Below are 25,610 nucleotides of genomic sequence, written 5' to 3' on the forward strand. Positions count from 1 at the left end.
TGCGACCAAGCACGGGCGCGTTCAGGGCAGCCCATTTATTTCAATGGGCTGCCCTACATGCAAGAAAAGCTGAAAGAAATCCCAGACTCGTTTTTCCAAAACGCTGCGGGTGTGCGGATGCTTAGGGTCTATTAACAATGGCTCGCATGTCTGGTAGATGACCGTGCATTTCTCTTGTGTGTCGGGACATGTTACCAACAAGAAGTAATGTTAACCTACTCTTGGACTGTTCCCCTTCTAGACTTTTCCCCACTATTCCTCTTCCAGAGACTAACTTCAATTATGGATTTTACTTTCTGTCCTGGTGACAATGGGCACAAGTGGTGGAATTCCCCAGTAATGAATTCCTGACAGGGGTTCTAACCCTATTGCACGCTATTCAAAGTTGCAAACAAGTTTTGGCATTAGATGTACTTTATTATGAGGCTACAGTGGTTAAGTGGTTAGCACTTCTGCCTGGCAGTACTAGGGTCGCCGGTTCAAATCCCAACCACGGCACCACCTGCCTGGAGTTTGCATGCTCTCCCTGTGCCTGCGTGGGTTTCCACCGGGTACTCTGGTTTCCTCCTACACTACAAAGACATGCTGGTAGGTGAATTGGCTCCTGTCTAAATTGTCCCTAGTATGTGTATGTATGAATGTGAGTTAGGGACCTTAGATTGTACGCCCCTTGAGGGTTAGGGACTGATGTGAATGTACAATATATATGTAAAGCGCTGCGTAAATTGATGGCGCTATATAAGTACCTGAAAGAAGAAGAAGAAAAAAAATAATAGTGAAGAGATGGACAAATACAGAATTGGGCACCAGCTGTAATATTTAAGGTGCACTGGTGACTCAGCTACTGCTCATCATTAATAGGTTGCATTTTCTCCTCAAGTATACTGAAGAAGACTTATTCAGTACAGACTAGCAGCCAATCAGAATCCATTTTGCACTGCTCTGATTTCAGCAGTACATCTTATGATTGGTTTTTCACTATGCTCTTAAAGCTGAACTTTAGGCGAATATATACAAAAAGTTCAGCTTTGCAGTCATCAATTGCTTTTTTAAAATTCAAGTGTCTGTGTCTGACCTGGTATAATCCTCTTGCAGTCCCTGTACAGCAGGGCTGGAATGTGAGAAGAAGCAGCACAAAGAGCCATTTAGTACATGTGCTGACAAGGAAGCATGCTGATAGGAGGAGAGGGCAGAGTGAAAGAAAGAAGCTCATCATTGTGCTGCTTCTACCAGGGGCAGACTGATAACTCATGGGGCCCCCGGGCAATAGGGGATCATGGGGCCCCTAGGTCCTTGCCCAAACTAAAAAAAAGCCTATGAAAAAGGTACCAGGAGCATCTCATGGGGCCCCCTACTGACCCCGGGCCCTGGGGCAGTGCCCGAGTTTCCAAATGGTCAGTCCGCCCCTGGCTTCTACGTCACTGTCTAGTCAGTCTGGGGATGGGTCTTGGACGACCTGGGCTTAGAGAACATGGTTTGAATAATGCTGGCTGTCAGACTGAGGACATCTAGCAATAGAAACAATTACTGCACAGAAATCTCTGAATTGTAGGTGAATATTGCAGCAAATGCTAGTTTTGTTATTTCTTCTTTAAATGGACTATTCAGTTTTACTTTGTTGCTTTGTTAGAGTTTTGCTTAAAGTATAAGAGCTCTTTAAGATTATTTAGATTATTGATTTAAAGTTTTAATAGAGGCAACTTTTGTAGCGGCTACCATACCTTTACTCATGGTTCTTCATCATGTTATTTTGCAGTATTTCAGTTATTGGTCTTTAGGTGTCTTCTCTGGTAACAATCCATATGTCAGATAATGTAGTTGGCAATTCTGCCAAGATGAGAAAAAAAAACCACAACTGGACCAGGCCATGCGGGAGGGGAGGGAGTTGTTAGAAATAAGTGTTTTATCGGTCTGATCTGACTCATAGGTGTCCATTGAGATAACAAGTGCTATTGAGCGCTAAGCATGTAGCAGAGCCCTCGCGTATGTAAAGCGCAATTATTCCTGCCCCCACGTCAATAGAGTACTGCCTAGTATACGCAAAAGCACAGTTTTTAAAACATTGAAACTTTACTGTATACACTCACAGGCCACTTTATTATGTACAAATTGCTAATCAGCCAATCACATGCATTTAGGCATCTAGATGTGGTGAAGACGACTTGCTGAAGTTCAAACCAAGCATCAGAACGGAGAAGAAAGGGGATTTAAGTTACTTTGTTGTTGTGCTGGTCAGAGTATTTAAAAAACTGCTGATCTACTGGGATTTTAACATACAACCATCTCTAGGGTTTACAGAGAATGGTCTGATAAAGAGAAAACATCCAGTGAGCGGCAGTTGTGTGGATGAAAATGCCTTGAGGACAGAGGAGAATGGGCAGACTGGTTTGATTATTATTATTATTATACAGAATTTATATAGTGCCAACAGTTTACTCAGCGCTTTGATATGATAGGCAACAGCAACTCAAATAACCACTCGTTACAACCAATGTATGCAGAATACAATCTCTGAACGCACAATACGTCGGACCTTGAAGCAGATTGACTACAGCAGCAGAAGACCACACCGGGTGCCACTCCTGTCAGCTAAGAACAGGAAATGGAGGCTACAATTCGCACAGGCTCACCAAAATTGGACAATAGAAGATTGGAAAAACGTTGCCTGGTCTGATGAGTCTCGATTTCTGCTGAAACATTCACATGGTAGGGTCAGAATTTGGAGTAAACAACATGAAACCATGGATCCATCCTGCCTTCAGGCTGGTGGTGTAATGGTGTGGGGGTTACTTTCTTGGCACACTTTGGGCCCCTTAGGACCAATTGAGCATCGTTTATATGCCGCGGCCTACCTGAGTATTATTGCTGACTATGTCCATCTCTTGATGACTCCAGTGTCCCCATCTTCTGATGGCTACATCCAGCAGGATAATGCACCATGTCACCAAAGCTCACATCTCCAACTGGTTTCTTGAACATAACAATGAGTTCGCTGTACTCCATTGGCCTCCACAGCCACCAGATCTCCATCCAATTGAGCACCTTTGAGATGTGATGGAACGGGAGATTCGCATTATGGATGTGCAGCTGACAAATTTGTAGCAACTGCGTGAAGCTATCATGTCAATATGGACCAAAATCTCTGAGGAATGTTTCAAACACCTTGTGGAATCTATGCCACGAAGAATTAAGGCAGTTCTGAAGGCAAAAGGAGATCCAACCCGATACTAGCAAGGTGGACCTAATAAAGTGGCCAATGGGTGTATATAGAGAGAGTTATATTTGGGGCTTCGCTCAAATATTGACATTTAATTCCATTAACTTAGGATATTTATTATAGGTACGTTTATAGCGTCTTCAATTTACACAGCACATTACATACTTATTATATATTCACATCAGTCCCTGCCCTCAAGTGTACAATTTAAGGTCCCTAACTCACATTCATACATAAAACATACTAGGGCAATTTTGGACAGGAGCCAATTAACCTACCACCATGTCTTTGGAGTGTGGGAGGAAACCAGAATACCCAGAGGAATCCAACACAAGCATAGGGAGAATATGCAAACTTCAGGCAGGTAGTGCTTTGGTTGGGCTTAGAACCGACAACTCTAATGCTGCTAGGTAGAAGAGCTAACCACCTAGCCACTGTGCTGCCCCAAAGCTGTTCATGCATTTTTAAAATGTTCTCCCTGTACTTGTGTGGGATTCCAGCAGGTACTCCGGTCTCCTCCCCCACTCCACAGACATGCTGGTAGGTTAATATGGCTCCTGTCTAAATTAGTCCTAATATGTATCTATATGTGAGGAGGATTGAATGTGTAGAACGCTGGAGTCCGCCGTTAATCCTTAGTACCAAATAAAATGAAAAGTGTTTCAAATTATCCAATATGTCATCCAGAAGATAACACGTTTTGGCAAAATTGTTACCACTGCGATTTGATTTTGGAACATGATTGATGATCATGCCACACAATACGTGGATTTGAGTTTGTCTGGAGGGCAACACTTAAAATCCACACTTGAATGGGCCTGATGTTTTTACTATGTAAACCAAAGAGCACGGGCATTTAAAGAATAATTTATGGTCCAGCTGGAGCCAATCTAACTATATGATAGAGAGTGAGCGTACCCCTGAAGACGTGCATGTGCACAAAACGCGTCGGGTGGAGCCGCACTTGCTGACGTCACGCCACTGTTGCCAAAGGTCGGAACGGCGGCCATCTTGGTACTCCATTTTACCTTCATTCTTACTTGTCTTTTATTCAGTATTTAATAAATACTACACTATATACTACTTTTGGCTCCTGTGGTGAGTTGTTCCTCATAGCTGGGGGTCCACCTGCATTTTTTGCCCTTGGCTGAGCATCCCTTGCAGAGGCTTCATTGCTGTTACCTGTACCCAGATGAGATGTGCTTACATGCTGTTTACCGGTAGATGTCTGGTGAGTGTACATCTGACAGAGATGGTGGATTCCCTATTGGATCACTTCACAATATTTCACCGCGATTGCCGTACTTATATCCTTACGGACAATATATAGCTCTTACTCCACTTTTATTTTATGGACTTTATATATTCTCACCTTTATGCTGCACTTTACTGTTTCATATTTATTGAATGATTTATTGAACATTTTTTATATTTGATTTTTATATGCTGCACTAGACTGTTCCGCTGAAAAACATTTTTTTTTCGTTCTATGTCAGATTGACTTTGTACTTTATTTTCACTATAATAACATTCACTTATTTTAGCGTTGCACTTTATATATGTTTATCCATAAGGAGTTGTTTCCTATACCTTGGTGCTAGCTGCTTTATAGTTCCAGCGCTCGCCTACACCTGATAACTATATGATATACCTGTGGGATCCCTCTACAAACTGGAAATCATGAAGTAGACCCCACTACACCAGTGATCTCCACTCTTCGGTCCCATTCTGAGTGGCTGCTCTTCTGGCATGTGAACACTTGGCATGGGTGCCATTCAGAGATCACTTGCATTTTTTGAATGACTGCAAAGTGTTCTCTAATTGGATGAGGTGGGCGGTGATGCCATGTTCTACAGCTTGTCCAATCAGAGAATGCTTTGCATTCATTTAGAAAATGCAAAGAGATCTCTGAATGGCGTCCGAGCGGTCACCTCCTGTGTTCACAATGCAGGAGATCAGTCGCTCAGTGCAGGACCCGGAAGTCAGTGGAGATCACTGGAGTAGTAGCTGTCATTCACAGCTTGTGAGGAAAGAGTAGGGGGCGGGGCCAAGTTTCACTGTCTGTATCTATAGACACAGACAGCCCAGCTTAGGACTGAGCCCACAGGCGTGCTACCATAGGAAGCAACTTGGCACACCAAGAAAAGGAGGAGCCACTAGGAGCACTGGCGGGGCACCCGAGAAGAGGAGGATCTGCACTGCTCTGTGCGAAACCACTGCACAGAGCAGGTAAGTATAAACCTGCTTGTCTTTTTGTTTTTTTATTTTGCCTTTACAATCACTAAGTTTATACAGAATTCTGTGTTGCAATTACAGTACTTACAAATCCGTTAACCATCATGTGAATGTGGGAAATTGGAACCACATATTGCAATACATGTGTTGCAATTTAAGTATTTGTAATGCCCCCTTTTTTTTTTTTGGAAAAGGTGATACACGGTTTCTTTTGATATTTGGGGTAAGCTTTGGTTAGTAAATCATAGAGATTTTTTGCTTCTGGTAAGTATGAAGTGGGGGTTCCTTGACCTCGGTTATCTGTTGCCTGAAAGGATGGGACCGTGTGTGTTGGTAACTTTCTAATTCACTCAGGCAAGGAATTGTAGATTTGCATGAATGGAATGCCAGTATTTTGTCTAGCATCAATCCTAAATTGATTGGCCTTTGCATGGGCCCGTGACATAGCCTAAGGGCCCTTTCACAGTAGCCGCACACTATAGTAAGCTGTTTTAGAATGCAGACTGGGGTCTGTTTTGCCAGGCGGTGAGGGGTGGTGAGATGCTCTTGTTCAGCAGTGTTTTCATTTTTTTTCTTTATTTGAGGGTATAAAAAGTTACTGCAGCGTGTTTCAAAAACCTGTCCCATGTGATCTGTCTGTTCTCTTTAACCCTCAGGACTGGTGCATATCCTGTTCCTGTGGATACACACAGATTGAGAGACAGGTAATTTCTTGCCTAAATGTTTAGCATACAGAAATGCAATGTGGCATTCCTGTCTGTAAGTTTACTCTGGAGATTATTGGAAGTTTTTATTTTCCTGGTCAACAGACGCTTTAATATTGAGAAAAGCAACCGATGACCTAGAAAAGAATGAATTTAAATAATTGTTTGGGTGTAAGTAAATGGGAATGCTCCCACTGAAGTCTGGAGGGGCCAGTAATATGCTATCCATGCCCCAAGAGAGCTCATGTACTTTTTCTGAGTGTTGAGGGACAACACACTGATCATACATGACCAAGCACAATAGTAACATTGAAATCTGGTGTCAAGCTTTGAAAAGTTGTCCGAAATGCACTTCAGATTGCTCATGTATGAATGGGGGACTAGGAAAAAAAGACCACTTATCAAATTTAGCAGAAGAGCCATTCCAACCCCACAAATATGTCATCTATGTACCTGAACCATGCTTGAACATGGTCCCGGTACATGGACCGTTCCTCAAGTGACCCAACATGCAGGTGGATGAATAAGTCATTGAAGCTCTAAATCTTCCATCCATAGAGAACTTTGTATTACAGAAAGTGATTCTGCAGCTTTTATGAATTGAACATGGGGCAGAGAGGGCAGGCATAGTCAACTGTTTGGACAAGGGCAATTGACAAGTCCAGCAGAGCACCGGAAGATCATAGCTGTGGAGATATAACGGGAGGGGCGTGAGTTGGGGGCAGAGGAATGAACATTTTAATGACAAGAGCACCAGCACAAGGGATACTCCTTATTCAATGTAATTACTATCCCTTGTGCTGATGAATTAAAAAAAAATAAACTTGTACAGCTTTGCAGAAAGATCTTTACGTTCTTCCCATCTGACCTGAGACGTCACTGTGTCTGGCTTATATTCTTCACTTCTCTTTGTTTGCACTTACCAAACACCTGAAAGCTAGCATCTCCTCCTCGCCCTCCCGGCAGTGTACAGCTGCTGGAGGAAAATCCAGGGGACCGGTTCTAGTAAACTCCTCCCCTGCTGCCCCTCCCATCCTTGTTCCACCTTTTTTCTGCTGCTGTCCCCTCCCCCAAGTGCTCCCCTTTCAACAGGGCTCCTAAAGAAATTGTCAAAAATATTAAAATAATAAAAATGTACAAATAAAAATTGACACCAGCCTCTGCCCTACTGACACCAGCCTCTGCCCTACTGACACCAGCCTCTGCCCTACTGACACCAGCCTCTGCCCTGCTGACACCAGCCTCTGCCCTGCTGACACCAGCCTCTGCCCTGCTGACACCAGCCTCTGCCCTGCTGACACCAGCCTCTGCCCTGCTGACACCAGCCTCTGCCCTGCTGACACCAGCCTCTGCCCTGCTGACACCAGCCTCTGCCCTGCTGACTGACACTGTCCTCTGCCCTGCTGACTGACACTGTCCTCTGCCCTGCTGACTGACACTGTCCTCTGCCCTGCTGACTGACACTGTCCTCTGCCCTGCTGACTGACACTGTCCTCTGCCCTGCTGACTGACACTGTCCTCTGCCCTGCTGACTGACACTGTCCTCTGCCCTGCTGACTGACACTGTCCTCTGCCCTGCTGACTGACACCGTCCTCTGCCCTGCTGACTGACACCGTCCTCTGCCCTGCTGACTGACACCGTCCTCTGCCCTGCTGACTAACAACTGCCTCTGCCCTGCTGACTGACACCTGCCTCTGCCCTGCTGTCTGACACCGTCCACTGCCCTGCTGTCTGACACCGTCCACTGCCCTGCTGTCTGACACCGTCCACTGCCCTACTGACTGACACCGTCCACTGCTCTACTGACTGTCACCAACGTCTGCCCTACTGACACTGTCCATTGCCCTACTGACTGACACTGTCCATTGCTCTACTGACTGTCACCAACCTCTGCCCTACTGACTGACACTGTCCATTTTTAAGGTAGGCCAAGTTTGTATTTTTACAGTGACACTTGTTTTATTGTATTTTTCTACATTTTCCTTGCTATTTAGTTAGGCCTTGCTAGTAATTTGTTGGGTTTTTTTTAGTGGCACTGAACCCCAGTGTTCTTTGGTCTCGTTCATGATCTCCACCTCTCAAAGGTTGCCTACCCCTGCATTAGAATTCTTCTCAGTTTCACTGCTATCTGGACCTCCTTTAGGCTCCATGTATACGAGCTGCTGCTAAACTCGAGTTTAGGAGCTTTTGGCATTTTTTTTGCCAAAGATCCTAAACTCCGCTCCATAAAAGCCTGTGTCCATGTACACATAGGCTTTTAGCAGAGTTTAAAAGCTGCTGCGTTTAGGTGAGTTTAAACCTCCCTCTCCTGAACATGGAAGAATCGCGTTCAGGATAGGAAGGTTTTGACCGCCAACCACGGGAAAATGCGGTAACGCGGTTGCCACGTTTTGCATTTCCCAGCGGCCGGCGGTCAGAGTAGGCTCTCGTGTACATGTGGCCTTAGAGAGATTCTCCTTTGCTTCCTGTCCCAGTGACAACAGTTTCATTAGGTAGGAAGTGGAGGTAATAGTTACACAGGCAGAAATACGAATGCTTTTTTATTCTCATAGAGTAGATAAAGGACACCTGTCAGCAGGGGCGGACTGACCATTTGGAAACTCGGGCACTGCCCGGGGTCAGTAGGGGGCCCGATGAGATGCCCCTGGTACCTTTTTCATTGGCTTTTTTGAGTTTGGGCAAGGACACAGGGGCCCCATGATCCCCTATTGCCGGGGGCCCCATGAATTGTCAATCTGCCCTTGCCTATCAGCTTAATTGTTGTCCCTGTTGGAGATTTTTCCTCACTTCTTGTATGGTAAACCTGGGAAATCTCTCTACTGGAGCCCCGGATCGCAGTGAAAGCTTACCCCACTCTATCCAAAAACTAAAACTAGAAGTTTGGGCAAAAATACGCTTTAATGTTCTTTTTTTTGCCGTAAATGTATTCTCTATCAATGTTAGTGAAGAAGTCCATTCTAAGGTCTCAGTTTTTCCTGCGTTCCTGTGGTAGTATGTTAAACTTATGTCACTGCTTTCTGCAGCAATACTTTTATCTCGTAGTAAACAAGCTGACAATTTAACTTCTGTAGTGGATCTGCTGGAGGATTACTCAGTGATGGAAATACAGCCATCCCTTTGTGGTGGTGGGGGGTGGGGGGGGACAGTGACAGCTGAAATGACATGCATAGCAGATAGCCCCACTGTGTCTTGTGAGAGGCTGGCACTCAACACCCCTGTCCTCTCGCTCTCTTTGCAGTACAATCCTAGAAGAGGAGAAGATTCAACAAGAGGAGCGGATGAGAATGGAGTCCAGGAGGCAGGTGACTGTGTCCTGGGACTCGGCGGGCTCAGACGAGGCACCACCAAAGGTCAGTGGATGAATAGTCCTCATATTTTGCTTTGTTACTTAGTTAGTCTGACTGAAAAAAAAGGCAAAAGTCTATCCAGTTCAACCACAGAAAAAAAAAAGTTATAATCCTACACCCACAGTTGATCTAGAGGAAGGCAAAAAAAAACCCAGCAAAAGCCTGATCCTTGATTTTGTACGTGGTTGCTTTTTAAAATGTTGCTGCAAGAGTGTTTTTTTTCCTCAGCATGTTGGTTTGAGAAGGAAAATAATGGGTTAACTTTGCTTGGGTTTATATTTTTTTATTATGTTTATATTTTTTCTTGTGAGCTGTGAGAGGTTTGGTATGCTTCAGGGGCAAGTCCGCCCAAAAGTGATGTGAAAGCTATATGTGGAGCTTGGTGAGCGGAGTCTACCCTTGGCTTCTTCTATGCCTTGGGTGCTTCTACAACAATATCTCACTGCATACATCTCCACTTTTCTCCTATGAAACTGAGAGTTATTGGTGTTCCCACCCACATTTGTGTGTTGCAGATCCTCTTGTTACATTCCCGTAATATATAATACAATCTAAAAATTCCAGCAGGGATGTTGGGAGCCTGTCATATCAGGCACAGTATGGTTGCAGAGCAATGATGAGAGCCCCTCATAAAGAACACAACAGGTGTACAGATAATTGGAGCCCCTCATGATGGCCACAGTGGGTATGCGAACCTGAGAACTGAGCAGAGGGATGATGGGAACCCTTTATAATGGGCATAGGTGCGCAGGTTCAGGAGCTCAGCAGTGGAGTCCCAGAGAGACCGAAAGAATTGGCAGCTGCTGTTGTTCTCCAGCTTCCATTAAACTCTATAATATCTGACCCTTTAAAAGTATTCATCATAGGTCAAGGGACCTGTGACAGGCATGTAAGAGTCACAGGTGAGCACAGACAAACACACATGTGAAGGAATCAAGAGCAGCAAGGAGCTTTTTAGCCTGCAGACCCACTATACCAAGGACGGACTAGTACTTCCTAGGGCAGTGGTTCTCAACCTGTGGGTCGTGACCCCTTTGGGGGTCGAACGACCCTTTCACAGGGGTCGCCTAAGACCATCTGGGAAAACACATATTTCCGATGTGTAAAGAGCAGCTACTGTGTAGAAAGCAGCTACTGTGTAGAAAGCAGCAGTATTGGAGGTAAAACGACACTTCATGAATATATAATTACTGGGTAAATAATTTTATGGTTGGGGGTCACCACAACATGAGGAACTGTATTAAAGGGTCACGGAATTAGGAAGGTTGAGAACCACTGTCCTAGGGGATACTCACACACCCTGAGAGAAGCCTATTGGAGAGAGGGACATTTAATGGACGGAGAGTGTCTTCATCAGCTGCTTATCATCCAATATGATGACCCACCATCCCATAAGAGGGAAGAGCATCTCCTAAACCAGTCCTCTATCTGATGACATCTGGATTATTGTTACAAGGCGCAAACATTATGCGCGTCCGGTGAGTGCGCATTACCTTATCAATTTGCACTGATACCGGGTCCAGTGTCACCATAGCACAAGAGGCAACTTATCACTATCACCAATCTTTTTGGAACTTTTTATTGATATTTATTTATTTTGGTTTGTAATGTATATCAGCGCTGCACTTTTTTATTTATTATTGTCTGTTTAAGGTGTTCCATTGGTTACCTTTATGTGCACAGTCGCTTTACCTTTATTACTTCTATGGCGCTCACAATTTTATCTATATATAGGCATGTAAGAGTGCTGACTTTGCCCGTCCTTTTTGCCGTCTCCTCCATTTTTAAAAGCTGTACTATAGTTGCTATGAATGAAAAATGATCTGTGAATGGAGAAGGCGGTCCTTTCCTGAATCCACCTGTTCTCCATTCATAGAAGCTATAGTACAGCTTGTAAGAATGGAGGAGGGGGCTAGAAAGGACGGGTTAATTGGCACTTTAGATGAGTCTGTCACAGGTCCCCGCAGCTCCAGAGGATTACCACAGCAGGGGAGGGGGGATTGGAAGACCGAATATTACAACGAAAGCAGCATCCATTAGCACAGGAGGCATGTAGCATTGATAGCAAGTACTGTCTCTTGTGCTGATTAAAAAAAAAAAAAAATACAGTTTAACTAATTTTAAAGTGTTACTAAACCCAGGACCCTGAATTCACTATATCTGGTCTCCCACAGCACACAGAACATGGAAATGTAATTATTTTAATAAATCTAAACTGCAAAATACCTTTTCTCATCAGCAGTATATAGCAGTCTTGTGACCTCAGTGGCCAGCTGAGCACTGGTTAAAACTTGTAGGAGGAGTTTTCATTCTCCTCCAACTGTCCTATGAAATTGCATAACCCCAGACAGTGCTGATTGGCTCTGTGCTGATCACATGCACCCTCCCAAGAAAAAGAAAAACCTCTCTAGCAGTACACACCAAACTGAGCATGTGCAGTGTGTCCCCGAGGCCCTGTTCTATCAGGAGAGGAAATGGGGAACTTGAAAGAAGGGGCGGATCAGAGAAGACCGGATCTTTTTTTTTTTTTTTCCCCCAGAGGATTAACCCCTTAAGTTCCACAGTGAGTATAACAAGCATGCTTTAGAGCATATACAGACTGATTGTACTGTTGTGGGTTTAGTAACACTTTAAGCTTTTCAGTCTAGGGCTAGACTATAAAAATAGATAAAAGGTAGAATACTTACCCTATTCCATGATCTGGCAGGCTCCCGCCATTTGTGCAGCCAAAGCCTTTTCTCTAAAGTGCTCTGTCCAGCAGTCGCATCAAGTGCAATGCAGGGACCAATAGTCCTGCATTGTATGTGAGGATATCGAGGGCCCGCTCACAAGCCAGAGCATTGGAGAGAAGAGACGAGCTCCAGGGGAGCAAGGGACAAGGTAAGTATTTCAACCTTTTCCTCTGCTCCTAGATTTATTGAGCGTTTAACCCATACAGCCTTTCCCTTAAGCAGGGCATAGACGGGTCAAAAATCGGCCGTTCGATCGGCCGACGTTACCACCAACGGTAAAAAATTCATCCGATTTTCGTCCCGTCTATGGCAAGCATTTAACCCCATAATTACTTCTGACCCTTGCAGAGACAGGGAAGCACACAGGGGAGCAATACATAAGAAGAATTCCAGTCCGCTGTTATATTTTATATGAAAAGTAGTGCGGTTGCAACAAATGTATCCATTTGTATCCATTTCGGATACAGATGTTTTTATTCGGATACAAATGGATACATTTGTTGCAACCGCAAGATTTTTCATATAAAATATAATAGCGGAATGGAATTCTTCTTCTTCCTCCTCCTCCTCCTCCTCCTCACGGCTCATGCAGATTTTTTTATCGGTAAAACGATCGGCCAATTTGCCCATCATTGGCAAAATTGGCCGTAAATTTTCCTACATGCCCGATTAAAAAAAAAAATGTGCAAAAACCCCGAAAAACGGCCGACCAGTTAACCCACTAACGGTGCGAAAATCGGCCGATTTTTTTTGGCTGGAAAATTGGACTATTTTTGACCCGTCTATGGCCGGCATTACCCTTCAGTACGGGGCAGGAGGGCTGCCACTGCAAATAAATTTTTATCCCAGAGATCGGCTTTCAAATGTAGCAAAGTCATTGGCTTAGAGTACTGCCTCTTCCAGTCTGAGTGCTGCTGTGTAGGGTATTACAGAATATCGATGTCGAGACAGATCTTGGTACTTATGGTAGTTATATGTGGGGGAAAAAAAAAACATACATTCCATGATTTCTTTTTGTACACATAACTGGATTAAATGGGCTTTTTAATATCCAGTCCAGGGATCAGATGTTAAGCTGCCGAAGTTCTGTGTGTGCAACACTGTTGGCATCAGGGGAAAGCATTGTTGACAGGTCCTGGTGCTCAGTGTACTTGTAGTTGATGGTTTTCTATCAGTCACCCATCACTCTTGAATTATCTGCCTATCTATGACTGGCCAAAATGTCATGGAAAAACAGAGCTAATAAAGGTTGTTTTGATTGTGACGGTAGCGGTTGCATCAGAAAAGTGGGCTCATTATATGAATCATTTCTGGTATTATTTATAATTACATTATAGTAACCTGCCGGTGAATTCCTCTTGTGTATTCTTTGCTCTTGGTGTAGCTTGTGTTTATTTTTAGTTTCTAAATTTTTATCAGTTTGAGAATTTCCTCTCAGGAAGTTGCTGTCCTGATGTTTGACATAGTTTTGGTGTTTTGTGAGGCCTGTCCCTGCAGAAGGATTCTATTAGTTGTTGCTCCATGCGTAGGAAATAGTGGTGGTGGTGATAACATTTTATGACACTTTTTTTTTTATCGTCTCGAGAAAATTGTGCTAAACGTAGTATCATAGCTAACGTTGCCTGAGATCACTTCTTGTAAACATTACTGTGTTTTATTAAATATTTTTATGCTGCATTATTTTGATGCTTCTAGTGGATATTTTAATACTTTTATATTTTGTGCTGTTATTTTTATTCATATTGCCGTAATTATTAAAAGTGTATTTTTTTTTCCATGTGTGTTCACGTATTTCTAAATCAATATAAATCAGTCTCTATCGTTTTTATGTACTTCTTCCATCTGAAGTACTTGGCTGGCTGGTCATACCAGTCACCTTTCTTCCCTTGTTTTAAACCGACCACACAATGCACGGATGCTGATTTGGTCTTGCATGGTCAGTTTTCATCCTTTGTCCTGTACCTCCCAGCTGTTACGGATCCGCCAGGTGGTGCCTCTGGCAGCCCACTAGGCGGAATCACCCGGAGCGTGGAGTCTAAGTCCCGGTCTGCGTTTCCACCAGGGCCCCTGATGATGGGGATGGACTTGGAGCAGAACCAGGACCAGGTCACGACCTCCGAGCAATACCACCAGTGGCAGAGGGAGTAAGACAGAATAGAGCCAGATGTGAGGAGACCGGCAGGACCAGGCAGGATAAACCGGCGGTTGTCACCGTGGGGAATTGCAAGGTACAGAGATGGCAGGCAGAGAGTGGTCAGGTCACACGCAGGGTCAGTACCGGAGTCAGTCCGCAGAATGGTCAAACAAGCCGGGGGTCGAGATAGGAGAAGGCAGCGTAGTCAGGGGCAATCCGGGTCAAACACAGGAGAAGGCAGCGTAGTCAGATAATCCAGGTCAGGGCTGGAGCAGGCAGAAGGTCAAACAATCCGGGTCTTTAATCACAGGGCACAGGTAACTTCAGGTAACAGGTCAGACCTTGCGGCGATTTGTGACAGTGCAGGGCATCTTTAAATATCGCGTCCTGCACTGTCATTGGCCGCCCAGGACGCGCCCCCGGGCTGTCATTGGCCGCCCGAGGCTCCTACTGCACATGCGCGGCCTCCTGTCAGCCGCGGCCCGCCGGGACCTGGTGCTAGTGCGCATGCGCCGGGGACGGAGCCGCGACGGTCCCTGACACCAGCATTGTACAGACACACAGCATGCTTATGCTGGGTAGTTTGCTCACCAACCAATCAAAGCCTGCCTCTGGCACACACCCCAACCCAATCATAGGCTGCCTCCTGAACACGCCCCCGGCTCAAGTACCCTCTGCATCTTGCCTGAGGCTGAACAGACTTTGGAATGTAGTGTCAAACCCAATTTCGTTGTGGGCCGCATCAGTATTATGATTTCTCTGAAAGAGCCAGTTGTATCTGTAGGACTAGATAACCAGAGCACCCGGCTTGCCCTCTTACATCAAATGTCAAAATTCCTCCCTTACATCGCAGTGCATCTCCCTTACCTTGTGCAGGAACCAGGGCTTGACAAATTTGCTTTGAATCTAGAAGCCTGCTAAAAATGTTAGGAGCCCTTACATCAGGGTACCGTCTCACCACCACCGCATTGCTGAGCTGCTTTACAATTCAGCCCCAGATTCCCCCTCCAGCAGAGCCTGGCTCTCCGCCTGGTTCCCACAGTTCTCGCTGGACGTAGTGCAGTTCTCTTCAGCGGTCCATCACCTCCTGGAAGCTGTTCTCTGTTCTGTCCCGGGCCTGTCCAACACATATTAGCTGCTTTCAGCCGTACCTACCCAAAGGATGAGCCGCGCACTATCCTATTCAGCCAAAGAACCGTCCACTAAGAAAGCCACTGGGAGGGAGAATCATGCAACCCCAGCTCAGGATCTACTGCACATTGCATCCTATTGGATATGACCAGAAACGCCCACGAATCTTTATTTGTGTCCGCTCCATGAGGGTAAAAAAAGAAAATCCCGTTAAATGTAAAAAGGGTCCACCTGCACAGCTCCTGTATCTTTATGCTACACCGGTGTTTGCTCCATGAGGGGCAAAAAAAGAAAATAAAACCGTGCTGCTTGCCCGCAGGAGGGTTAAATGTAAAAAGAGTCCACCTGCACGGCTCCTGGAACTGCATGTCCCGGGCATCGGGCGGTATGATTTGAGCATCCCTATGCCAGTGAATGGGCTGACCAAAGCCCAGGAACCAGGACGCAATTTCTAGTTGCCATGGTGACCTGGCGCCTGGGATTTGTCGAGCCCTGGTCTAGAGGAGGGCTGGAGTCAGCTGTTGGAGTCTGCTGAATTCTGAGACAAGGGGGTGCTGTGGCTGCACATAGTGTTGCTGCCGAATGCTGCCAAGTGGGGGATGAAGATGAGGGGGCTGTCGAAGCTGCAGGAGAGGTGTGGGTCACATTTGGCCTGGGGGGCGCTGTGTTTGGCACGTAATCTGAATTGAAGGAAAGTGGTACAAAATGTAATAACTGTGCAGATGAGTTCATAAGAAAGTTAAAGTTCATTTGTCAAGTAGAGGTGGGATAGGCTTCCCTGAAGTGACTTCTGGGATCACCTGAAGGTAGACAGATTAGGAAATAGACAAGCATCTTGGGATAGAGAGTTCAAGAGGATGGGGGAGGCTCAGGAGAAGTCATGGAGCTGAGCTTGGGAGGAGGTGACCAGGGAGCTAGAGAGCAGAAGGTCTTGGGAGATACTGATGTTGGATGAGAAGACCTGGCTGGCAATCAGCATTTCAATTAATCCCAAAGGTTTTCAGTAATGTTGAGGACAGGGCTCCATGCAGGACACTTGGGTTCCCCCACACCAAACCATGTCTTTATGGAGCTGGCTTTGTACACCGGGGCGCACAGTCATGCTGGGACAGAAAAGAACCTTCTTCAAGCTGTTGCCATAAGCTTGGAAGAGCACAATGGTCTACAATGTCTGTGTATGCCATAGAATTAACAGTGCCCGTCACTGGAAACTCCTGAACTCCATCATTGTTGGGGGCGTCCACATACTTTTAGCCATATTGTATATATTTTTTTGAATTCCATTCTTTTGGTCCCCAACCCATGATTGTGTGCACCTGCTTTATATGTAAGGTTGTCACATATCCCAACCACAGCACCACCTGCCTGGAGTTTGCATTTTTTTTTTTCAAAATGTTTGGACTTTTTCATTTTTATAGCAAAAAAATTCCAGTGGTGAATAAATACCACCAAAATAAAGTTGTATCTGTCTCAAAAAAATGCTAAAAAATTAATATGGGTACAGTGTTGCATGACCGCGCAATTGTCATTCAAAGGGTGATAGCGCTGAAAGCTGAAAATTAGTCTGGACTGGAAGGGGGTGAAAGTGTCCGGACATGAAGTGGTTAAATTAAAAAAAATCCTTTTTTTTTCTTTTTTTTTTGTAAATCGATTTTTATCCACCCTGCCAGAATACAATATTTATCACTGTAGTGATCCTTTGTGTGCAGCTATAAATTCCCTCCTTATACCAGTTCTTTCCACATGACTCTTCTGTTCAGGAATTGTTTTGCTCCTCGTTTCCTGGCTCTGCTTGTTGTTTGCACCTTGTTGGGTGCTGGCAGTTCAGTGCTGACCTTTGACCTAGCGGTTGAGAATTTTCGCAGCTGGGAGCGTGGCTGATGGGTCATTAATGAGGCAGTACAGGGGCTGTTTATTGACTCTGACACTTCTACTCAACCACACTAAGTGTCCTCAGTGTCATCTGTGTTCCTATCGCTTGGTGCTAACAGCTGTCCAGGCAACTGCTGCTGCCCCTTTCCCTGTAACAGGATGAGGATTTGCAGGGGACAGCTGAGGGGGTGATTAGACAGGGCTACTGTGTATCCAGTTATAACTGACTAACAAAACAAAACAGTCTTCCTTGTTCTCAATGATTTGTGTTTTCTGTTTGCAGCCCAGCAGACCAGGATACCCCAGCCCGAGATCCAGCGAAGGCTTCTTCCCCAGCCCGCAGCACATGGTGCAGCCCAACCACTACCAGGTAACCATTCTATTGTCGTTTTATCTGCAAGAACTGTGCAGGCGTATTCTGTAATCACACTGTACAATCTAGTCATTATATCTGTTTTTGGCTGCTTGAAATTTGGTGGTTGTTGCTTTTCTCTGCATTGGTGATAGGTATAGTATTAACCCCCCTGGCGGTATTCCCGAGTGTAGCTCGGGGTTAAGTTTCAGTACCAGAAGCGGTAACCCTGAGCTACACTCGGGAATACCCTGCAGCGTTGCTCCAGGATCCCTCCAGCACTTTCCTTGTCCTGCGTTCCCACGATGTCCCCCCTGCAGTGTCCCCGGCCATCTCCTCCGGCCGATGCCGGGATTCGTCTTCCGGGTTCCATTCCCTGCGAGCGTCGGTACATACGGGGGACGGAACCGGCGTGAAACTCAAAAATTTAAAATTGTAACATTCACTAAATACACTAAAATCACATAGTATTCCATTCCTGTATCAACCCATTTCACATACATTTTGTCCCGAGTGCTTTGTCCGGCGCCCTGCCTGCATTTTTACTGTTCTTTCTGCCTGGAAACTGAGAAACGTCCATGGCGTCCAAAAAGCGTCCCTTTAGGTCAAAAGCGGTTTTAGATCAGCTAGAGAACAGCGATAGTAAATCAGAACCACTTGCAGAATTAAGTGATAATGATTCGTGGGGGAAATTCCTCATCAGACACTGAAAACGATTCTGCGACTTTGCTCAGCGATGTGCGAACTTGGCGCTCTATTTCAAATTTCAGTGTTTTTGGTTTGATTATATTATTGAATTAAATGTTTTATTATATTATTTTTTATGATTATTTATTATATTATAATTTATGATTTCGTGTTTCAAGTTTTAACATACCCGGGATGTTTACTAGAATCTTCTTCGGGCAGATTTCAGTGAGTTATTCCTAAGAATTACAGGCCTACAATAAAAAAACATTTCCACGCAAAAAAATGTACCACTTTGAGCACAGAAATACTGACATAATCATAACGCTAGGGAGATTAAAGAGAACCTGTAACATTGGATTGCAGTGCATTCCCCACCTGTTTTGCATTTGCATTTACACAGCCTAAACGTGAACACTCAATTTTCTACTTTTAGAAGTAGCGCGTTGCACCTTTTAAAGAACATTTAGATTATGCACTTTATTTACAATTTATATATATATATATATATACTGTGTGTGTGTGTGTATGTATATGTGTATATATATTATTATTATTATTATTATTCAAAATTTTTTTTTTTTTTTTTTTTTGTAGGGGGGATATGTTTGAGTTTTAAGATATATGGGCACATATGCATTTTTATAGGATATCAGTCTTTGTGTATATATGTATGAATTGGTTAAGTTATATGGGCTAAATGAATGTTAGTTGATTGATTGAAGCACTGTATAGATATGTATATATAAAAAGTGGATAGGGGAAAGAGTAGGTGTTAATTTAAACAGTGATACAGTGGTTTGAACCTCTGCCAGTGTCTGGGTCCATGTTTCCCAAAACCATAACACAGAAGGGAATAACACTAGGCAGAGGCATCATTCACCCCCTTCCCTACCCAATCTGATCCCAATGAGAATATAATTGTTGGTAGGAATTGGTCTTTAACAACATCACTTTTCAGTTAAAATTGGTGACAATCTGTTGCTGCTTATTCCAGTACTCGGCCGTCACATCGATTCTGATTTCATTAGCACTACAGGAAAAAAATGATCATAACCATAGCCTTGTGATCTGTAATTTGCTGTGTTGGTGAATGTTAATCTGCTGTACCAGTATAACCTTTCCTGTGTAATTGATCAGTATACACACCCAGTGCCACATTTGCTGTACAGCCACATGCTTTCCCTGATGAGGGCAGTGTCCCCAGAGGACTCTTGCCAGCCCAGGTGTCACGCACCACACCAGATTCTGCTCCCTGCTGTGCCCCAATTCCATGTTGCCTTGGCTTTTGCTCTGAGAGTCACTGAGCATGTCATCTTTGGAGCAGGGGTGGACTGACAACTCATGGGGCCTCCAGGGAATAGGGGATCATGGGGCCCGTGTCCTTGCCCAAACTAAAAAAAAGCCTATTAAAAAGGTACCAGGGGCATCTCATGGGGCCCCCTACTGACCCCGGGCCCTCAGGCAGTGCCCGAGTTTCCAAATGGTCAGTCCGCCCCTGCTTTGGAGTACACCAGGGCAGGACAGCATTTGGTGGAAAACAAGGATGTGCTGAACACAGCTAGCCTCCAGTTGGCAATTTTCAGCATGTCTTCAGTCCTCATGCAGGCAGATCAAGCACAGCCATTTGGGAGGCGGAAGCTCCCCGGTGCTGGTCACCATGATCTGGGGTATAACGTGGCTCTGCCAGCTCCCTCTCCTCAGCTCTAGGAAACCTCCTTAATTGGTCCTGTGCTCCTGCTGCCCATCCTTCTCCTCTACTTGTCCTGCTCTGCAGAGCAGTGAGTTTCAGCTGCAATTCCTCTACATGCAGCTGCTTCCTACTTCTTTGTAAAGGATAGGATCACCTTTGGAACCTGTTACATGTTCCACCTGTTTTTAGGGTGGAACATGTAACATGTTCCCATAGCTGCAGCCGCACCCTACGCACCCCCGCCCCCCTGTGACAGATAGTACAGGGAAACCTCTCCCCATACTATCTGTCAAATTTGAAAACAGCGCAGCCGTGCACAGCTCCGCCCACACGGCCGCGTCATTCATTCACGGACCTGCGTGAATGACCTGCAAGTCCTGGCAGCCTTAGCGGATGTGGGTTTGTAGTTTTCAATGAACTACCACGGCGCTGTGGTAGTTCATTGCAGCTTCCTGTCAGAATATCTGCTTACTTGTACATCCCGTACGGCGAGCAGATATTCTGACAGGTCTGCAGGAGACCTGCATGGCATCAGCGATCTACTGATCGCTGATACAATGCTTTTCAGGCTTCTTTGGACAAATATAATAAATGCACATTTTTTTTTACCTGCCCCTATAGCATTTGACAGGCATTTGGGAAGCGTTTTTAACGCTTCCCAAAAGCCCTATGTCCTTTTTGTAGGTGTTTGATAGGCGTATGTCCAGCATTAAAACCGCACCACAAATGCCTAAGTTTAATGGTATTAACGCCTCGCAAACACCTGCCAGGCGTTTGAGGAGCGTCACCATAGACTTGAATGGGAGGCTTCAACTCCTCCTGACTGGACCTGAAGCGTCAATTGTGCTGCGACGCTAACGCTTCAGTGTGAACGGCACTGTGTGCTGCCATGTGTAGAATTTTCCCTAACGCCTGCTAACAAAGCTAGTGTGAACTTTAAGCTTTGTTATCCTTTAAGCTTGGAGAGTTGAGGGACTCCTTGCAACCCCCAATATCTGGAAATCATCCAAAACTTGGGGTGGCAAGGGTGATCACAGACAGCATGCTACACAAGACTGATGAAGGACAAGACCAGTGCTGGGCAGTGCCTATGCTCAGTACTGACTTGTTCCGGCGCAGAAAAAAAAGACATGCTCACTGAAGACCAAGAAGCGAGCAATCAGCGGTCTTGTTTGTATTAATTTGAATCACTTCCAAGTCCGGACACTTTTACCCCCTTCCTGTCCAGGCCAGCTTTCAGCGCTGTCACACTTTGAATGACAATTGTGCAGTCATGCAACACTGTACCCATATGAATTTTTTCGCGTTTTTTTTTGAGACAGATAAAGCTTTATTTTGGTGGTATCTGTATTTTGCTATATAAATGAAATAGTCCAAACATTTTGAAAAAAAAAAAGTGTTTTTCTTATAACATTTTGCAAATAAATAATCTTTCTTCATAAATCTTGGCCAAAATGTATTCAGTTATCTTTTTAGTAAAAAAAAAAAAAAAAAATAGTTTATATCCAAAAATTATAAATTTTCTAAATTTTTTTTTACATTTTTATTTTATTTTTTTATATTATTTGTTTTGTTTTTATGTTTTTTAACATACTGTCACCCTAGCAGTACAGTGCCACCATAGCGACACTGTACTACTTGTGGTGGGATGATGAAAATGTTTTGTTTTTTTTTACACTGATTGCTTTTACACCCATATAGGCTGTAAAGGCAATCATTTCTCCTTCTCTCTGGCTGCATTCTTGCAGCCATTGAGAAATACTGTGAGAGCTGTGATTGGTCACAGCTTGTCACATGGTACAAGGCTGTCGTGAATAGCCCTGTACCATGTGATCTCTGTGATCATTCACAGATTTCACACGTAGTAAGCAATGATGTCAGAAGTGACATCTTGCTTGTTACTCTTCATGTGGTCACTGATTGTCCAATCAGTGATCACTTGATCGGGACCTCACACAGAGGTCCCGTTCAATGATCGGACACAGCGGGCACCGGATCGTGGTGCTGCGCGCTCCCAGGGAGCGCACACAAGCAGGGAAGCGGGGAGGACATTTATAAACGGCCACCCGCCCCTGCACTGCTCCCGTCCGGCCCATGTATATAAAACGGCCATACAGGAGCAGTGCAGGGGTGGGTGGTTAAGCTAGGCACTTTACAGGTCAGGTTTGCCTAACACGCCTGCCTAATGCTAGAATCATTAACATGTTAGACATAAAAGATATTAAAGTAAAAATGACATGTCCAAATAAAAACCGGAATCTGTAATTATTTGTTCTAATCTACTGAGATGGAGGGGAATTTTTTTTTTTTTTGTGTGTCATTGATGACCCAAACCTGCCTGGACTACGTAAAAGAATTGCGAGACTGTGGAGGGGACGAGTTCTCAGACCACATAGAATGTGTTTGATCAGCTCAGTCTGGAGTACGGCAGGCCTGGACCTGTATGTAACCTGAGCAAGGAGTGTAGTGGTGGTGGTGGGAGAGGTGTCTGCTGAACACGAGTGCACACTGCAGACTGGTACTGTGCAGACAGAGTGCATCCGGATAACTTCATACCATACACAGTACTGGAATGTGCAGCTTTGTAATATATACAATGTGACCCTGGGTGACTGCCCTCTGGATGTCTCACTACACATTCTTACTATACAACTTCAGTGTAATGCTTGTACACCTACTGCATGAATAACTATGCTACCATTTACCTGAAACTACATTTTCATACAATTCCCAGATTGCTTAATGTTTCTTCTTAGTGTGAGAATTATTTTTTATGTGCAGATAGAGTATGCCCCTATTAGTCTCATGTATGTCAGAGCTTGGTCAGCTTGACTCATACAGGTGCGTCTCAATAAATCAGAATATCATCAGAAAGTTAATTTATTTCAGTTTGGGTCCTTTCACACGGGCATTCCGTTTTTTTCATCAGTTCAGTCACATTTTTTAAAAGAAAAAACAGGCTAGTTTTCATCTGTTTTTTCAGCCATTTACATCCCTTTTTTTCAGCCATTTACATCCCTTTTTTTCATCCATTTTTAGTCATCAGCTGTCAGCGGGGTTCCCCACTGACAGCTGAATGTAAAAAAAGAAATATTTAAAAAATGGCGTGGGGTCCCCCCCTCCATCCATACCAAGCCCTTTGAAACTGGTTTGGATTTTGAGGGGAATCCCCACACCTAAATTTAAAAAAAAAGTGGCGTGGGGTCCCCCTCAAAATCCATACCAGACCCCTATCTGAGCATGCAGCCCAGCAGGTCAGGAAGGTGGGGGGGGACAAGGGAGCGCCTCCCCCCCCCCGAACCATACCAGGCCACATTCTCTCAACATGGGGGGGTGCTTTGGGGTGGGGGGCTCTTATGTAATCAAATTTTCTGATTTACTGAATTTTGGGTTTTCACTCGCTGTAAGCAATAATCATCGATATTAAAAGAAAGAAAAGATTGAAAGATATCGCTCTGTGTAATGAATCTATATAATATGAGTTTCGCTTTTTGAACTGAATTACTGAAATAAATTAACTTTATGATTATTGTCATGAGAACCAGAGAGCACAAGGAGACAGATTGCACGGAACTCGACGTGCGGGCGTTTATTGGGGAGGTTTTTGGGGCACAGACAACAGTTCTGTTAGTCCACAGATTCACACCAGACACAGCAACACAGTAAAGTTCTCTGGAAGGCAATATGGAACAACAGGGGGCTGGTAGTCCACAGGGTTCAGTAAGACGGGCGTGGTGGTTTCGTGGGACTTCGGGTTCCTGGGGAGAATTGGGCTCAGTCTTTTGGGCAGCACAAGGTTAGTCCACTTACTGGATGGAGGGAGCTGAGCACGGAGGGTTGCAGTCCGCACAGGCAACACAGGGTTAATCCGCACAGGCAGCTCCAGGCAGGGAAGGGTTAAGTCCATACGGCTCATGGGCAACAAAGAGTTAATTCCGGACAGGGAAGGTGTCCAACCCGCAGGCTCACATGAAACAAGAGGTTAAGTCCAGGCAGGGAAGGTGTCCAGCCCGCAGGCTCACAGGGAACAAGAGGTTAAGTCCAGGCAGGGAAGGTGTCCAGCCCGCAGGCTCACAGGGAACAAGAGGTTAAGTCCAGGCAGGGAAGAGATCCAGGCAGCAGAGAGTTAACCCCACACAATAGAGGGATCCGGCAGCAGACAGACAGTCAGGTCAGCCAGTGAGAGGAGAAGGGAGCCGGGGGATGGTAGTCCTGGAGAAGCTGGCCGCAGCACAGTCTTCTCTCATACAGGGCAGATGGGAGAACAACAGGGGCAACAGGGGGGGTGCCCTGCTCTCAAGTACAGAGCTGGGCGCGTTGCTGTTGCCGTGGTAACCCGAGACTTCGTGTCAGGTTACCATGGCAACAGACCCCAGCCCCCCACACACACACACGCATGCGCACACACAAAGTTGAACTAGGAACTGAAAAGGAAACTAGTCAGGCTTCAGTTTATTGTTATCATGTGACTGGAAGATAACAGGTTAATTATATTTGGACCAGTTTAGGCTCCATGCAGGTTAATTATATTTGGACCAGTTTAGGCTCCATGCACACTAGCAGTTTTTTCTAAGCTCCTATAAGCTGTTATCAGCAGGTTTTTTTTTCGCTCCTAGAAGGTAAACAGTGTTATCCTATGTGTTCATGCACACTACTTTAGGTTATTAGCGTTTTCTGAGTTTCAGCGTCTAGGAGGAGAAAAAATAGTTATTGTAGAGTTTTTTTGTAGCGTTTTTCCACAGAAAAAAACCCACTAAACACTCCTAAATGCTACTAAAACACTCCTAACAGGTTTTTATAATTATTTTTTTCCTCTACATGTACTGTAAAAATGCTAATAAAACACTAACGCTCCTAAACACTTCTGAACACTACTAAAAATGCTACTACCAGTGTTTTTTCCAATGTTTTTTGAGTTTAAAAAACAAAACAAAAAACCACTAGTGTACATAGAGCCTAGGACACCACATCTCAAATCCTGAATGAAATCAAAAGGAACACCATTTCAATAACAATACTTTAAAGTGTTACTAAACCCACAACAGTACAATCAGTCTGTAGATGCAGTAAAGCATGCTTGTTATACTCACTGTGGAACCTAAGGGGTTAATCCTCTGCATTGTATAAGAAGGCTGTTTGATCCTGTTTTCTCTGATCCTCCCCTTCTTCTACTATCCCCAATGCATTTGCTGATGGAACAGAGCTCCAGGAGTCACTCTGCACGTGCTCAGTTTGGTGTTTATTGCTAGAGAGCGTTTTTTCTTTGGGAGGGTGCGTGTAATCAGCACAGAGGCAATCTGCTCTGTCCAAACAGAGGGTCAGGGGTCATGCAGCCTCATAGGACAGTTGAAGGAGAATGAAAACTCCTCCTGCAAGCTTTAACCAGTGCTCTGCTGGACACTGATAGAAGTTATAAGACTGCTCTAACTGCTGATGAGAAAAGGTATTTAGCAGTTTATATTTACTAAAATAATTGCATTTCCATGTTGTGTGAACTGTGGGAGA

The 25,610-nt window shown here is 44.7% G+C and overlaps 1 protein-coding gene across 16 annotated transcripts in view; it reads left to right on the forward strand.

The window, feature by feature from the left end:
- Positions 1-25,610, forward strand: part of PTK2 (protein tyrosine kinase 2) — a 473,957-nt gene that overhangs the window by 382,415 nt on the left and 65,932 nt on the right. For 9 of the 16 annotated variants that reach the window (XM_089654642.1, XM_089654631.1, XM_089654636.1 and 6 more), the window contains 2 exons: positions 9,396-9,507; positions 17,657-17,743. In XM_089654642.1, coding sequence (XP_089510768.1) covers positions 9,396-9,507; positions 17,657-17,743 — 199 coding nt within the window. Of the gene's footprint in view, positions 1-6,108; positions 6,157-9,395; positions 9,508-17,656; positions 17,744-25,610 lie in introns of all 16 variants that reach the window. The other 7 variants (XM_089654639.1, XM_089654641.1, XM_089654627.1 and 4 more) reach the window with 1 other exon arrangement.

The sequence above is a fragment of the Staurois parvus genome, unplaced genomic scaffold (genome assembly GCF_062004578.1).
Source record: "Staurois parvus isolate SC_StPar_1 unplaced genomic scaffold, SC_StPar_1.0 ptg000783l, whole genome shotgun sequence".
Taxonomy (NCBI): domain Eukaryota; kingdom Metazoa; phylum Chordata; class Amphibia; order Anura; family Ranidae; genus Staurois; species Staurois parvus.